This window comes from Loxodonta africana, chromosome 24 (genome assembly GCF_030014295.1).
Source record: "Loxodonta africana isolate mLoxAfr1 chromosome 24, mLoxAfr1.hap2, whole genome shotgun sequence".
Taxonomy (NCBI): Eukaryota; Metazoa; Chordata; class Mammalia; order Proboscidea; family Elephantidae; genus Loxodonta; species Loxodonta africana.
In genome coordinates, this window is record NC_087365.1 from 46,897,910 (window position 1) to 46,915,240 (window position 17,331).

Genomic DNA, 17,331 nt, shown 5'->3' on the forward strand with positions numbered 1-17,331 from the left:
GGGGTTGGGGGGGGGCCCAGCCTGCCCCCTGCACCCCAGACTCTGCCTGGGCTCTCACCGGTGTGTTACTTTAATGGGGCTGGTGGCCAAGTAGTCTGGAAGGCCTCCGGTGCCGCTGAAGTCCCCACCATCTTTGTCATCATGGTTTTCAGGCACCCCTGGCCAGTGCCGCTTGCTAAGGTTGCGAGGCTGAGATGTGTCCTCCAGGCCCATGTGGTACACCTCACCATCCAACTCAATGGCCACTGAGCGGATGGAGCGGTTACGGGCATAGCTGGCCTTGTACTCTGTGGATGTCAGAGGGGGGTGGTTGGGGTTAGGAAGGCTGGAAAGGACTGGCCAGGCGCCCTAGCCCTGTAATCACAATATGGCCGGGTCCATGAGCTCCAACTGTGAGGCTCGGTGTAGTCTGAGACTTGAGGGCTCATGAAATCTATCTACCCGTGAAGCAGATTTTGGACCCCAGTGGGGTTAAATTGGGGAGACTTAAGTCCTAGAGCTAAGAAGGAGCTGACTGAGATAATTTCAAGGAAGAGCTATACATGGATAAGCACACTGTGGTATAGCCATCCGCACAATGGCATGTTAAACCGAAAACCCGGCACCCTCAAGTCGGTTCCGACTCACGGTGCCCGTGTGGCGCAGAGTAGGACTGCACCTGTGTCGCAGAGTAGGACTGCACCTGTGTCGCAGAGTAGGACTGCACCACGAGGTTTTCACGGCTGTGATCTTTCGGAAGCAGATTACCGGGGCTTTCTTCTGAGGTGCCTCTGGGTGGGTTTGAACCATCAACTTTTCAGTTAGTAGTCAAGTGTTTAACCATCTTCGCCACCCAGGGACTCCCTAAATGGAATATTACTCAGCCGTAAAAAGGAATGAAGCACTGATACATGCTACAGCACGCTAGACCTTAAACATTGTTAAGTGAAAGAAGTCAGACAGGAAAGGTCACATATTGCATGATTCCATTTATAGGAAATGTCCAGAATAGGCAAATCCATAGAGAAAGAAGGATTGGTGGTTGCCAGGAACTGGGTGCGGGGGAAGTGGAAAGGGACTGCCAAGGGCTATGGAGTTTCCTTTTGGGGCGATGAGAACTAGAGGTGGTGGCCACGTAACATAGCATTATTAATGTACTAAATGCCACTGGATCGTTCACTTTAAAATGGTTAATTTTGTAATTTTTTTGTTACTCAGAATATACACAGCAGAACATACACCAGTTCAGCAGTTTTTACACGTATAATTTGGCGACATTGATGACATTCTTCAAGTTGTGCAACCATTCTCGCCCTCCTTTTCTGAGTTGTTCCTCCCCCATTAACATAAGCTTGCTCCCCCTTCAGATTCCTGTCTAGTCTTTCTAGTTGCCATTGTCAATTTGATCGCATATAGAAAGTTCTTAAAAGACTGCAGTGCTCAAGGCAGCGCTAAACTCTTGGTTTTAAGAAGATTTCAAGGGATGTTTTTGGTTTAAGGTTTAAAGATTATCTTAGAGCAGTAGTTTCCGGGGTTCATCCACCCTCTGTGGTTCTGGAAAGTCTGGATTCCATGAGAATTTGAAATTCCGTTCTACATAAAATGGTTTAATTTTATATTATGTGAATTATATACCCCAATGAAAAATAAAGTAACATGGACCTATAGAAACACTGGTTTGAACTGGGGGGGCGGGAAAAGCTACACAGCACATTTCTCTGGATAGAAAGGGTGAAGCTTGGGGAGGTTACTTAGCTCTGAGCCTGTTTCCCCAGCACTGAGCTGGGTGCAGTCCACTCAGTGAGAGGACGAGGCGCAGCGCTTTTTGTGTGAGTGCTAAGTCAGATGTTGAAAAGGTGTACTTGAGGGTGTGCTGGTGAAGGGTGGAGCCCAGAGGTCCTGCTTTATCTTCTATATATTAAGGATCAAATTTGATTGATTTGCTAACATCTAGGAAAAATGGGGGCGGGTGATAGTTTCATGCCGGAATCCAGATTTCGCTTCTGAAAAGGAAATGGAAGACGGTGCCTACAGTGAGTCCCAGGTGGTAAGGACAGCTCGAGCTGGGGGGGCTGTCCCCACTCTACAAACCAGTACCAGGTGCTGTCAGGTCGATCCTGACTCATGGCCACCCCCTGTGTGTCAGGGTAGAACTGTGCTCTATAGGGTTTTCTTTCTTTTTTTACAATAATATTGTATTGTGTTTTTGGTGAAGGTTTACACAGAAGTTTACGTTCCCATTCAACAATTTCTATGGAGATTATTTGGTGACGTTGGTTACATTCTTCACAATGTGTACATTCTCATTATTTCTGTTCTGTTCCCTTACAGTCTTGTCTTGTTTTAAAGTAATTGTTGACAGTTTGGTCTCATATAGGTGTTTTTTTAAAGGAGCACTAAACCAAAACAAACAAAAAACCCGTTGCTGTTTGTTTAGTCGATTCCAACTTACAGCGAGTCCACAGGACAGAGTAGAACTGCCCCGTGGGGTTCCAAGGAGTGCATGGTGGATTCGAACTGCCAGCCTCTTGGTTAGCAGCCGTAGGTAGCACTTAACCACCACGCCACCAGGATTTCCTAAAAGAACACAGTAATTTTGTGAACCAAGCTGTAATTTACCTACAAAGTGGCCTCAGGGGCTTATTTTGATTCAAGGTTTGAAGAGTATCTCATCTGGGCAATAGCCTCGGGGCTTCGGCCAGTCTCAACCAGTCTAGTAAGTCTGTTTTTTTTTTTTTTAGGAATTTGAGGTTTTGTCGCACATTCTTCTCCCATTCTATCAGGGTCCATCTATTGTGGCCCTGATTAGAATGGTCAGTAGTGGTAACTGGGCACCACCTAGTTCTTTTGGTCTCAGGGCAGATAAGGTCATGGTTTGTATGGACTGTTTATTAGTCCTATAGACGAATTTTTTCTCTGAGTCTTTGGTCATAAGGTTTTCAGTGGCTGATTTTTTAGAAATAAATTGCCAGGCCTTTCTTCCAAGATGCCTCTGGGTGGATTTGAACCTCCAAACTTTTGGTTAGCAGCTGAGCACCTTAACCCGTTTGCACCACCCAGGAGCCCTCCTTTAGACAGGGCGATGTATTTTCTGGTTTGCCATAGTCCCCACCACTTCTTTCTTTTTCAAAACTCTTCCCGCTTACTTGTACCCAGCCCTGGCAGGCATCTGAGTCTGCCATCCTGCTCCAAAGGTCCATCTTTGTTTAGAGGGCATGGAGTCTACCACTATGGGCTTAGGTTTCTGTTGGGCAGCAAATGACCACTAGATGGCAGCCAAGGCCTTCGGACTGGCTTGAGGCCGGCGGTGGTGCCGCCTTAGGGAGAAGGAGATGGGAGGGAGGGACCCCACCCCGTGGCCCTGTGGCTCCGGGCTCCTTGTCTTGCTGCCCCAACTCTTAGGCAGACTTTTTGTATCTTTTGGTTTTCAGACTCCTTGTATGAGAGTCACAAGCACTGAGGAATCCTTGACCTGGAAGCCTGCCCTCTTTGCCAAGCCTTGGCCGTTTTTGGCCGAGGGGCAGCTCTCTCCTTGGCTTTCTTTCCTCAGAGTCTAGTCTCCCTGGAGCCACAGCCCCTGGTCTCCTAGCTGCATACCAGGCTGAGCAAATCTCCCTGTGCTGACCACCATATGCCTGCCCAAGAGGGCCATGAAAGATACCTGCTCTGTCCTTTCTGGTCTTTTTGTCTCACCTTCTGAGACAGCTCCTTGGCCTCTTGGCCTCCACTTGCATCTCCCAGCTATAAAACCAGGGGTCTGCAAACCCCCGCCTAAGGGCAAAATCGAGGTCTCCCTCTTTTTTTTTAAGTAAGGTTTCACTTGAACTTGGCTCCATCCATTTGTTTTCTCATTGTCCAATGGGTTAAATGCTCAGCTGCTAACAAGAGGTTGGTGGTTCGAACCCACCCAGTGGCTCTGTGGGAGACCGGCCTGGCTGGCGATCTGTTCCTGAAAAGATTACAGCTTAGAAAACTCTATGGGGCAATTCTGCTCTGTCACATGGGTTCGCTACGAGTTGAAATCGACTTGATGGCACCCAACAACAACCATGGCTACTTTCTCACTACAGAAGCAGAGGTGAGTGGCTCCAAGAACAGAGCCCTTGTGGCCCACCAACCTCAAATATTTACTCAGGAAGGGTTTGCCAACCTTGGAATAAACCCTTTCCTGAAGCCATACCGCTCCCTCTCCTGTCACCCTCCTTGTCTTTGTTTCCAGGGTCCCAGAGGTTCCCTTAGTGCCAAAGGTGCTAAGAGGGGCAGGGACATAGGAAGCCAGAGGCCAAGGGCTCAGGCTAGGCACAGAGTGCTTGGGTTCACACGTGACCTAACGAGTGACCACGGCAGTTTCAGTAACTTCTACGCAGCTGCGTTCTCAGGCAGTGCCAACTTCTAAAACTACCTGGGGCTTCAACGCCCCCCAGGCCTGGAAAGCTCCATAAAATCTGCTCTCTCTCACTGTTCAGGCCTCACCCGCCTCATCTCTGCAGCTGGGACTCACCAATCTTATTCTTCCCACTGGGCTTCTGAGCTGCCCGGCCTACCTATGTAAGATAGAGTGAGAGCTCTCTGGCTGGTCGGAGGCCTGTTCCTGCTCCGTGCTCAGCTCTTTTTTTAAAAATTTGTTCTTGAGAATATACACAACAAAACATAACACCAATTCAACCATTTCTACATGTACAACTCAGAGATGTTGATTAACCCAAAACCCAGTGCCGTCGAGTCGATTCTGACTCATAGCGGCCCTGTAGGACAGAGTAGTAGTGCCCTATAGAGCTTCCAGGGGGCACCTGGCGGATTCAAACTGCTGACCTCTTAGATAACAGCCGTAGCACTGAACCACTATGCCACCAGGGTTTGATTCCATTCTTCCAGTTGTGCAACCATTCTCACCCTCCTTTTCTGAATTGTTCCTCCCCTATTAACATAAACTCACCGCTCCTAAGCTTCCTACATAACCTGCAGTGCTGCTGGTGGGTTCGAACTGCCAATCTTTATGCTAGTCCTTGAGCGCGAACATTTTGCACCACCCAGGACTTTCGTAGGCCCTTGTAGATTTGTTGGAAGAGTAAATGAATAAACACCAGGCCACTTGGGCCCACCCCCCAGAGGCTCTTCTCTTATCCCTGTGTCTGGGTCACCTCTCTGTTCTCGGTTGGCTGGTTGGCCTGCCTTCCCCACACCAAAGAGCCTGGAGCCCAGAGATCGGGGTGCTGGGGTCTGCTGCTCTAGACGGGGTTCCCCACCTCGGCACTACTGATGTCTGGGACTGGATAATTCCTTGTTGTGGGGCTGTCCTGTGCATTGTTATGTTGTTTAGCAGCATCCCCGGTCTCTACCCACCAGGTGCCAGTAGCTCTCCACTCCTAGCTGTGACAACCAAAAACATTTCCAGACATTGTCAAATGTCCTCAGGGCCAGGGAGGCAAAACCGCCCCTGGTTGAAAATCCCTACGCTCTGGGCTGTCTGCTCAGAAAACAGGGACACAGAGTATCTTGTTGGCCTGTTCCTGTAGCAGGGAAGATGTTGGGCCACGAGAGGGGGCTTCAGTCCCCAAATTGGCTTGTGACCCTGTCTTTCCCTGTCTCTGTTGTGACGTAGCTTTGACATACACTGTCCTTGCGTGAGGACTTACTGCCACGGTTGAGCTGAGTCTCATGCTATTTAGGTGCCATTTTTTATTCCTCTAAGCATTATTAGGGAGAGAAAAAAAAATGCTTAATTGAGTTGCAGGTTCTTGTATTATTTAAAGATTATCTACTGTGCCACACACTGAAGCAAGGAGATATTAGCTATATAATTCAATCTGGGAAGCAGTAATTTTATTCAGCTAAAAAATTAGCTTCGTACTTGCTAATCAGCTCTTGAGGAAGGATGATGGGGGTTTGCAGCAGGAGCCAGGCCGTTATGGGGAGAGACTCGTCAGTTCTGTAATGAAGGTGTTTTTGGCTGGGGCTGGAGAGGCTGGAGGAACTACTGAGGAAGCCACCAAGCCTGTCCCTTGACACTGAAATACCTAACTAGCCTTGGCTGTCCTGGGGTCAGTGTCCCTGGGTAGTGCAGATGGTTTGTGCTTGACTACTAACCTAAGGGTTGGCAGTTTGAACCCACCCTGCAGTGACATGGAAGAAAGACCTGGAGATCGCTTCCATTCCATAAAGATTACAGCCTAGAAAATCCTATGGAGCAAGCAGTTCTACCCTGTCCGGTGGCGTCGCTTTAAGTTGGAGCTGACTTGCTGGCCGTGGGTTTGGTTTTTTCATTTGGTCCTGGAGTCAAGGGACCAGAGAAATAGGTGGCATGGGACACTGCCCAGCCCTAGAGGGAGCTAGGCCTCACCAAGACCAAGTCCTTGCACCTGGCAGCCTTCCCAGCTCTGCTGTCATCCTCGTCCACCCTCTGCTCTCACCCCCTAACCAATCTCCATATTCCCAGCACTGACCTCACCCAAATCCAGTCTCCACCTAACAATAAGGGGACTATTTTTTGTTTTTTTTGAAGTATAAATCAGATTAAACAATTGCTTACAACCTTCCAGTAGTTTCCTATTCCGCATGGAGACAAAAGCCCAAATGCTTCCCCTGCCTTAAAGGACCCTGAATGATCTGACCCTGTCTTCTTTCCATTCCCCTCTTTAGGCCTATTTGCTGTTCCGTAACCTCGCCAAGGTCTCTCCTGGCCTCTGGTACTTGCTGTTCCCTTGCCCTGGAACTCTCTCCTCACCTCTGCCCATCTTTTGGCTGAACGCACGTTTCCCCTCCTCAAGGTGACCTTCTCTTCCACCTCCCATGACACTGCCCCTCACCCTTCACAAGTCCCTCCTTGTCCCCTTTCCCCCATTGCTGTTTAAGTCATCCTATTTCTTATTATTCCTCTTCCCCATTAGAGTGAACGGGGTGTGCTGTGTCCCCAGCAACATCCTAGGATATTCTAGAACAATCCCCCGCACTGGTAGTAAGTGTTGTTGGTGGGATTGTTTGGATGAATGAATGGGGCTATGGGGCTGTGGCTCTCTCCTCCCGCCCCGCCCCGCCCCGCCTCACCCCGGCTGCAGCGCTTACTCTTCTTGAAGACGTTTTTCCGGCGCCCGGCCAGGCTGAGCTTGTAGTCCACGCGGTCGCAGGTGCAGGCCTCGCTGCCCGGCCCGTAGTACGTGGGCACCAGGTTGGAGAGGGCTCTGCTGCCGCCACTGCCGAGCCGCACGGGCCCTTTGCACTTGTGCAGCTTCAGCTTCCCCGTGGCATCCTCCACACACTGCCACTTCTGCAAGACACGCGAGGCTCCAGACGCCAAGGCCACAGCGGCCTGCTGTCTGCCCCCCATCACCCAGCTGCCCGAGGCAGGCCCAGGGGTCTCCCTCTCAATGCCATAGCCAGATATGACCAATTTCTCCACTCTCCAGTTCCCAAATCCCTCTGCTTCTCTCCATTGCCGCTGTTCAGAGTTACCATCCTCTCCCAACACGATGCTCTCAGCAGCCTCCCCTCCCTGGTTTACCTGTTTCCGTCGGCTCCCCACATCCAGTCTTACACGACAGCTGCTGCTGCTGCTGTTAGCTGCTGTCAAGTCGGCCCCTGACCCGCGGCGACCCCACGCACAATGGTACAAAATGCTGCCTATTTCTCCGCCTCCCCAGGATCGGATGAGGCTCAGACTGTTGTGATCCACAGGGTTTTATTTTTGGTGAAAATATACACAGCAAAACCCACTCCCATTCTACCGTTTCTAGACATAATGATCAGTGGCGCTGGTCACGTTCTTCACATCGCGTCGGCATTCTCGTTATCTGTTCTCGCTGTCTCACTTCCATTTATTTAAACTCCCTGCCCACCAGCCTTCTCATCTATGCTTCAGAATAGCTGTTGACACTTTGGTCTTTATAGATAATTAAACAAACAAATAAAAAAAACCCCCACAATACTCAAGGGTGACAGTCTACTCTTTGGGCTAAACAGTTACTTAGTTTAAAGGTGACTTCAGGGGATAGTTTCCATTCAAGGTTTGAAGAAAAACTAAGGCCATAGTCTCGGGGACTCCTCCAGACTCAGTAGGTCCAGTAAGTCTGGGTTCCCTAAGACTTTGAAGGTCTGTTCCACATTCTTTCCCTTTTCTCATGATTCACCTATTGTGTTCTAATCCATGGGATTTTCATTGGCTGGATTTTGGAAGTAGATGGCCAGGCCTTTCTTCCTAGTCCATCTCAGTCTGGGAGCTCTGCTGAAACCTGTTTAGCTTCCTAGCAACATGCTAGCCTCCACTGACCGGCGGGTGGAGGCTGTGCATGAGGGGCGGTGGCTGGAATTGAACCCAGGTCTCCTGCATGGAAGGGGAGAATTCTACCACAGAGCCACCACTGCCCTCGTACAGAAAAGGTACCAAGGGCATTCTTGATGGCTGAGCATGCCCCAGGTCAGGAGCGGGGGACCCGTAAGGGAAGCACTGAAACCGGACAGAAGGAATGGCTCGGATGCAAGGAAAGACCTTCCAGGGGAGGCACAGGGTGAGTGAGGACGTGGCCATGGGCACTTAGAGGGCAGTTTGGTGAGTGGGGCTGACTGCATCCTTGTTCACGGGTCCCACTAAGGGGCAGACATCTGGAGCTGGGGAGCCTTAGGCCGGAAGTCCAGGGTCAGGACTTCTGCTGGCATGCTCCCTGCTGGCTTAGCTCTGGTGCCCCAGTCCCACCACTGGCATACTTCTCCTTTGGGTTGAGCATTGCCCTCCGATAGTCTGGAAAATGCTGATACACTGCCCTTATTTCTAACAGGAAGATTAAGTTTCTAGCAGGGCTTTGGTCCATAATTTTTCCTGTACTGCTTATGGTTCCGGGTCACCCACATTTTTACAATTTGGGTCTGTTCCGGTGTCGCCTCCTCAGCCATGACTGAACCGGGAAGAACTGGTTTGAAGTCTTGGTCAGAATACAACTGTGATCCATTAGTTGAGGACAGGCTCTAATTTGCCTTTTCTCATTGGTGAAACGGGCACACAGCTTCTGGCCCGAGTCACTGTGGAAGAGCTCCAAGCCCAGCCCAGGGATGGAGACAGGACCCCCCACCATGCCCCTTGGGTCAGGCCAGGCCCAGCTCTTCCCACCTCCGGCACCCCTTGCTCATCTGCTCTGCCCTCCCTTCACCTCTGAGCCTCGTACTGTGTCTTTACAGGGTCCTGTGCCCTTCCTTTTCCTCTCCTAAGCCCACCTCAGCCTTCCAAGCCCCAGAAACCCTGGTTCTGGGTCTCCCAAACATCAACCATGGTGTTTGCTCTTTCTGAATACTACCCAGATCATTATTTCCTTAACATCTCTCTTCTTAAAACTTACATTTATTAAGAAAGGCAACTTCTTATCATTCCTATAAATGGAAAGTCAGCCACAAATAGGATACTGTAAAAGTGAATCCAATGAAAACAGTTATTTAACCATGGGGGCTGCCTGCTCCCTCTGTTAAAAAGGGATCAGCAGGGCTTAGACAAGAGCTATGCAGGGTCACTATGAGTCGGCATTGACTCGACAGCAGCAGGTTTTAAAGCCACACTTATACAAGACTTCCCCCACACCGTCAGGACTGAAGGGAGCTGAAAGACATTCCGTTCTCACGAGGAGGTCCCTGCATCCCACCTAAGGCACTTTGGGTGTCACACAGGAGCTCAGTGCCACACTCGGGCCCTGCCTGCTGGCTCACTGGGCCTCCTCAGGCCTTGGGGCAGCCTGGGCTGCAGTTCGGGGAGGGGAGGGTCTGGAGGAAAGGAAAGCAGGGAAGGGACTAGTCCTGGCTCAGCGCACACTGAGGCCTCCTCACCTGTCCCAGCTGCTCACAGGCTGTCTGGTACTCAGCGCGCTGACACAAGTCTTTCACATGCTGGTACTTGGGCAGGAAGTTCTCCTCCTGGGCGTCCACCTTGTCACTGCTGTCCCTTTTGTGGAGCAGTTTGCTGTGGGTAGAGAGCAGAGGGGCAGGGCTGGCCCCACAGCAACCTGGTCTTTTGCCCCCGAGGTAAAGTCGGCTGAGGACTCTGTGGTCCCCACTGTCCCCGCCTCCCTCTGGTTCTCGGCAGCCTTTGGGGGGAACTCCGCATGCCCGGTGCTCAGCCCTTGGGCCTCCTTTAGACTCGTCATGGTCATCTCCTCCAGCCTCATGGCTGAACCACCCGCCATCTACTGTGACTGCAAACTTATTTTCTCCACTGGGCCCTCTCCCCTGACTTCTAAACGTGCCCATCCAACTGCAGACTGGGTCTCGGCTACCACCACCACCACCAGGTCCGACTCATGGTGACCCCATGCGTGTCAACTGTGCTCCACAGCATTTTCAGGGCTGACTTTTTGGAAGTGGATCGCCAGACCTTTCTTCCGAGGTGCCTCTGGGTGGACTCCAACCTCCAACCTTTCGGTTAAGAGCAGAGCATGTTAACCATTTGGGCCACCTAGGGACTCCCGCTTATGACACCAGGAGGACACAAACCTAATGTTTCTAGAACTGAGCTTCTCTCCAACGTCTGCTGCTCTGCTGTCTTCCCTGCCCGCAGTGAATGGCAACTCCATTCTCTCAGGTGCAAAAATGTTCCGACATCCTCCTCTTTTCCTTCCCTGCCATCCCGTCCATCAGCAAATCCTGTTGGCTCTTCCCTCAAAATGTATCCAAAATCGGGCCACTTCTTACCCTCTCCATAGCCACTGCCTGGTCTACCCTGGTCTGGACTATTTCAGGAGCCTCCTGGTCTCCCTGTTGCCACACTTGCTCTCCACACACAGCTGGAGGGACCCAGGAACACACGTCCTACCATGTCACTCCTATCACTACCCTCCAGTGCTCCCACCTACTCCAGGAGACCCCACAGGGCCTTAGTCAGCCCGGTACCTCCTGCCTACTCCAGGAGACCCATAGGGCCTTACTCTGCCAGCCCCGTGCCTCTGGCTCCCCACTGTTCAAATCCTTCAGCTACATTGGCCTCTGGGAGCCCAAACAAGCCAGGAAGGTACTGCCTTGGGGCCTTTGCACTGGCCATCCCTTCTGTGAGGAACACTTGTCCTTACCCCCTCAGGTCTCTCTCAAATGCTACTTTCTCATTAAAACTAAAACACCAAACCCATTGCCGTCGAGTCGATTCCGACTCATGATGGTCCCAGGTATTACAGAGTAGAGCTGTTCCATGGGGTTTTCTTGGCTGTGATCTTTATGGGAGCAGATCTCCAGGTACTTCTTCCCTGGCACTGCTAGTAGGTTTGACTCACCAACCTTTAGGTTATTGTAGTTGTTGGGTGCCGATGAGTTGATTCTGACTCATACCGACCCCATGTGACAGAGTAGCACTGCCTGGTATGGTTTTCTTGGTGGTAATCTTTACGAGAGCAGATGGCTAGGTCTTTTTCTGGTGGAGCCGCTGGGTGGGTTCAAACCACCAACATTTTGGTTGGCAGCACTTAGCTGTTGCGCCACCAGAGCTCCATAGATCTTTAGGCTAGTTGAGGACAAACTTACTCCCTCAATGAGGCTCTCCTGTTTAAAATTAGAATCCCCCCACCTCACCCATCTCCCCTGTTCCCCACCCCGCTTCCCTGCTTTATCTGTCTTCACAACACTTATTCCTGTTGCCATCCTATATATTTTACATATTTATTTTGTTTATTATCTGTCTTTCATCACTCAAATATAAACTCCACTAGGGCAGTGATTTTGACCTGTTTTGTTCTTTGCTGTATTTTCAGTTTCTAGAATGTTTTGGGCAGTGGGAAACACTCCACCCCAAGAACCTAGGTCCAAACTGCCTACATAGGCATATGTGTTGATGACTCAATGTCTCCCCGGAAGCCCGACAAGCACCCTCCCCAGCCCCCATGCTGGAAGAGACTGCTTTTTCTTCAGCTCAGCACCAGATGAAGTACCTAGAGATCTGCTCCCCTAAAGATCACAGCCAAGAAAACCCCATGCAACAGCTTTACTCTGTAGCCCCTGGGATCACCATGAGTCAGAATCGGCTCAATGGTAATGGGTTTGGTGTTTTGGTTTTATGGAGAAAGTAGCATTTGAGAGAGACCTGAGGGAGGTAAGGACAAGAGTTCCTCACAGAAGGCATGGCCAGCGCAAAGGCCCCAAGGCAGCACCTTCCTGGCTTCTGCCTCACCTCTGCCCTCTACCCTTGAACCTCGGGCCCCACCCCTGATACCTGCTCATCAGAAGTTGTGCCCCATCCCATGAGTCCCGGGTGGGCCAGAGGCTGGGCTGGGTCCCCCCACTTTTCCTGTGCACTAACGGGGCTTGGTGAAAGCGTCCTTTCGGCTTGAAGGTGTGTAGGCTTTTGTCTTGGTTTTCAAGCCAGAGGTGGTGAACTCATATGGCAACAGGGACATAAATGACCGAGGCGGACAGGTGGGAACTCTAGAGACCCGGACGATGGAGCAGTGGGGGGTAGGTCCAGCACGGCCAGATCTCCTGGTTTCATATACAATTGGGATTTTATATGAAAATTCCTAAACTGTACGAGCTGGCGATAAATTCAGGAACACTGGAGACATTGCCCAGGCTGCGACGAAGCATGCCTTCAGGGTGGTGGGGCCTCCAGATGCAAACTCTCTGTTGACCATGTTGTTTGGTGCTGTTGAGTCAGTTGACTCATGGTGACCATATAAGACTGAGTAGAACTGCCCCTAGGGTTCCCTAGGCTGTAATCTTTATGAGAGCAGATAGCCAGGTCTTTCTGCCATGGACGGGTACCAACTGCCAACCATTCAGTTAGCAGCTGTGTGCCTAACCACTGCACCACCAGGGCTCCTTTGGGCCAAGGGAGTTTTGGACACAGATCCCGAGTCCCCTTTGGGAGGTACAAGGACAGTGATATTCTTTCTCCTGCCCTGAGAGCAGGGTCTTTCATGTACCACAGAGGCACTGGGGCTGCCGGGCGGTTCCTGGCTGGCAGTTGGGGTGCCCAGGTGCTGCTCGGCCCTGATGCCAGGGACCTGGCACTCAGGAAGGTGGCTGCAGTCTGGGCACTTACCCTCTCTCCACCAGGAAAGAGTCCCGCCAGACCCTCATCTTCTTTTTCAAGTGGAACCTGGAAGAAAGCACAGCTCCAGCTTCTCATCCGCATGGGGGCCTTGCAGGTTCCCCACCCCTCAGGGACAGTGGCAGCCTCGGTCCCCAGAAGGCTTTCATGCACACACATTCACACATTCAGAGCAGAGCTGCCTCTTCCCCCAAGGCTGGGGTATAAGGGCACGTTGTTGCTGTTACTCGCCGTCCAGTCGGCCCCGACTCATGGTAACCCGTGCACGGCAGGATCAGACCGCTGTGATCCCTAGTGTTACACAGCAGGATCAGACCACTGTGATCCCTGGTGTTAGTCTGCACGGCAGGATCAGACCACTGTGATCCCTAGTGTTAGTCTGCACGGCAGGATCAGACCGCTGTGATCCCTAGTGTTACACAGCAGGATCAGACCACTGTGATCCCTGGTGTTAGTCTGCACGGCAGGATCAGACCACTGTGATCCCTAGTGTTACACAGCAGGATCAGACCACTGTGATCCCTAGTGTTAGTCTGCACGGCAGGATCAGACCACTGTGATCCCTAGTGTTACACGGCAGGATCAGACCACTGTGATCCCTAGTGTTAGTCTGCACGGCAGGATCAGACCGCTGTGATCCCTGGTGTTAGTCTGCACGGCAGGATCAGACCGCTGTGATCCCTGGTGTTCGTCTGCACGGCAGGATCAGACCGCTGTGATCCCTGGTGTTCGTCTGCACGGCAGGATCAGACCGCTGTGATCCCTGGTGTTCGTCTGCACGGCAGGATCAGACCGCTGTGATCCCTGGTGTTCGTCTGCACGGCAGGATCAGACCGCTGTGATCCCTGGTGTTAGTCTGCACGGCAGGATCAGACCGCTGTGATCCCTGGTGTTAGTCTGCACGGCAGGATCAGACCGCTGTGATCCCTGGTGTTAGTCTGCACGGCAGGATCAGACCGCTGTGATCCCTGGTGTTAGTCTGCACGGCAGGATCAGACCGCTGTGATCCCTGGTGTTAGTCTGCACGGCAGGATCAGACCGCTGTGATCCCTGGTGTTAGTCTGCACGGCAGGATCAGACCGCTGTGATCCCTGGTGTTAGTCTGCACGGCAGGATCTGACCGCTGTGATCCCTGGTGTTACACAGCAGGATCAGACCGCTGTGATCCCTGGTGTTAGTCGCCGGCTGATTTCTGGAAGGAGATCACCAGGCCTTTCTTCCTGGCCTGTCTTAGTCTGGACGCTCCACTGAAACGTGTTCAGCATCATAGCCACACACAGGCCTCCACTGACAGATGGGTGGTGGCTAGGGGTGAGGTGCACGGGCTGGGAATCGAACCTGTGTCCCCCACATGGAAGGTGAGAATTCCACCACTGAGCCACCACTGCCCTCTTAAAGGCATAAAGCAAAACCGTCTGCCACAGAGTTGACTCAGCTCACGGCGACCCCAAGTGTGTCGGCAGAGCTGTGCCCACAGGGTTTTCAGGAGCTGAAGTTTTGGAAGCAGGTCGCCAGGACCTTCTCCCATGTCACCTCTGCGTAGACTTGAACCCCCAACATTTAGGGTAGCTGCCGAGCACGTTAACCATCTGCGCCACCCAAAGACTCCTCTTACAGTGCAGAGGGCAGAACCTACGAGGTCCAAACTGCCTACACAGGCGTATGTGCCGATGACTCAGTGTCTCCCCGGAAGCCCGGCGACCCCCGGCCCCCGTGCCGATGACTCAGCGTCTCCCCGGAAGCCCGGCGACCCCCCGGCCCCCGTGCCGATGACTCAGCGTCTCCCCGGAAGCCCGGCGACCCCCGGCCCCCGTGCCGATGACTCAGCGTCTCCCTGGAAGCCCGGCGACCCCCGGCCCCCGTGCCGATGACTCAGCGTCTCCCCGGAAGCCCGGCGACCCCCGGCCCCGTGCCGGCAGAGACTGCATTCTCTTCAGCTCAGCACCAGACGAAGTGGCTGTCTTGACTCCAGGTTAGTTACTTTGTTTTGGGAGGATCTTCGTCTTGGATCTCTTACTAGGATTTGGGTGATTTCAGTGTACATGCCATGTGACTTCCCTCTGTCATTTCCGTGTCCCAGATGGGGGCTCTGAGACAGGGAGAGGACGCTTCCATCCTGCCCCTTCCCCTCAGGTGTCCTGATTCCGAAGCCAGTGCCCCAGCCCTCAAACATGTCCATTGTGTATACAGACGACTCACAAAGCCTCACCATCGGAGGGAGGAGATTAAAGGGAGGTGTTTCCCTGCAGGGCAGCCAGAAGGGGACAGCCACGCTGTCAGGGCTGGGTCCTCTAGGAGCCTCAGAGGAATTGAAGCTAAGGAGGTGCCTGATGGGGCTCAAGAGTCAGAGCCTTGGGGTCAATGAGCTGGTGGGCAGTTCCAGCGCTGGCCACCAGATGTCGCTGCTTCCACACCAGTGGCTGCGCCCCCTTGCTTTCCAGACTCAGCTCGTCTTCCACCTGTGTGTACTTTGCTCACTTTCAGCTCCCTTTTCTGCCTCTCAGGACACCTAGGAATATGTTCGCATCACACCATCCGGCATTAAAGCCACAGAACACGGTGTCTAATAGTGTAGCCTCCAGTCTAGAGCCTGAATGCCCACAGTCATGTCCAGACTGTGTGACCTCTGTCAAGTCACTTGACCTCTCTGGGATTCCCTTTCCAAACTGGGACAAAATATGGATAATAATAACGCCCATTTCACTGGGTTGTTGTAAAGATGAAAGTGATATAACCCCCTGCCAAGTACTCAGAACAGAGCCTGGCACACAATAAGTGTGCAATTAGTGTTAGCTCTTGTTATCATCGTTGTTGCTCTTATTATTTCACATTTCATAGAACATTAGCTGGGAGGATCCTCAGCTGGTTGCCTAGGCCATATTCCATATCCCTTCCTCCCCATGGCAGGTAAGTGGCTGGGATGGGGGGACCCAGGAGCCCCAGCTCCTGACTCTCAGAGACCCCACCCTCTCAGATTCCCGTGGTTTGGCTGGGAGTCCACGCAGGTTGGGAGCCCCGCAACCTGTCCCTGCAGCCCCGCCAACCCCCTTCCTCACCGGTTTGCTGGCCGCTCCGTGTCCAGGAGCTTGAGGATGGACTTCCCATCCATGTCTGCGGGGATGTCCAGGCCTGCGATGTCCAGGATGGTGGGAGCTAGGTCAATGTTGAGGACGATGTGGGGGTTCCTGGGGAGGGAGGGAAGAGGGCAGGGACTCGGTCACCTGGGCAGTGGTGCCTGGCCTTGCTTGGGAGGGGGCGCCGGGAGGAGAAGAAGGTCTCTAGGCCAGTCACTCCTGCACCACAACCCTCAGTAGCTCCCCTCTAAGCCCCAGACTCAGCCGAACCCTCCCTCTGCTCACCCCCTTACCATCTGTGCCCTCCAACCATACCACAGAGTGCCGGTGACCAGGCTTCGCCCTTTCATCCCTGCTGGCCTCCGCTTGGTGGTCTCCTGCCAGCAATGCCCTCCCTGCCCACCATGACCTGAACAAAGGTATCTACTCAGACCCCCCCCGGACTCTTCCCTGATCCCTGCCCTGAACCCTCCCCTGGACCTGCCTCTGAGCCTCCGAGCAAACCTTGGCCCTCTTGCTGTTCCTCATCATGCCAGGCACAGTCCTGCCTCAGGGCCTTTTTCCTTGCTGTCCCCTCTGTGTGGAATGTTCTTCTCCAAATATCAGTGTAGCACTTCACCTCCCCCTTTAATTCTCTGCTCAGCTATTACCAAGAAGGCCTGTGGCAGACACACTCTACGTAAATGCTGCCTACGGCTCCCACCTCCTGCTGTTCACACCTTGTGTGATTCCTTCCCCTGCCTGACCGAGACTTGCTTCTAACCAACAGAATATGGCAAAGTTGATGGCATGTTCCTCCCATGAGATGAGAGTCGGCCTCAGGGCTGCTGTTCAAAGTGTTTGGTTTCCTGAGCTGGACAGCTGAAAGTCTGCAGCTGTTGACTTTGCCACCATAGTAGAAACACCTGCCTGAGAAGGAGGGCAATTCAGAGAAAACAGGGCTGAGAAATGGGAAATGAGAGACTCTGGAGGTCATGATGTGACTGCTGGATCCAGCCATGCCTGAAGCCAGCATATCCTTGGACTTTTCAGTTACTTTAGACAATGCATTCCTTTTATCTTATTTGCTTAGTCCAGTTTGAGGGTCATTTCTGCTTGCAACCAAAGGCATCCAAGCTGACAAATGTACCATATATCTTCAGCCCCCAACCTGACATTATTAGCATCCTCTTTCTCTTGTCCATCTGGGGTGTGGCTTTGGGTCCTATGAACAAGATCACAGACTCCAAGGCAGACCTGCAATGTCGTGCTGGGAGAGCCCTCCACCAGCGAATT

General features: G+C 52.4%; 1 protein-coding gene across 4 annotated transcripts in view; it reads right to left on the minus strand.

Moving 5' to 3' along the window:
• SULF2 (sulfatase 2) overlaps window positions 1-17,331 on the minus strand; it is a 144,598-nt gene that overhangs the window by 12,723 nt on the left and 114,544 nt on the right. For 3 of the 4 annotated variants that reach the window (XM_064276176.1, XM_064276175.1, XM_003411756.4), the window contains exons 8-12: window positions 16,039-16,167; window positions 12,974-13,030; window positions 9,781-9,913; window positions 7,042-7,243; window positions 59-287 (exon numbers count right to left, since the gene is read on the minus strand). In XM_064276176.1, the coding sequence (XP_064132246.1) occupies window positions 59-287; window positions 7,042-7,243; window positions 9,781-9,913; window positions 12,974-13,030; window positions 16,039-16,167 (750 nt within the window). The remainder of the gene's footprint in view (window positions 1-58; window positions 288-7,041; window positions 7,244-9,780; window positions 9,914-12,973; window positions 13,031-16,038; window positions 16,168-17,331) is intronic. The other variant, XM_064276177.1, reaches the window with a different exon arrangement.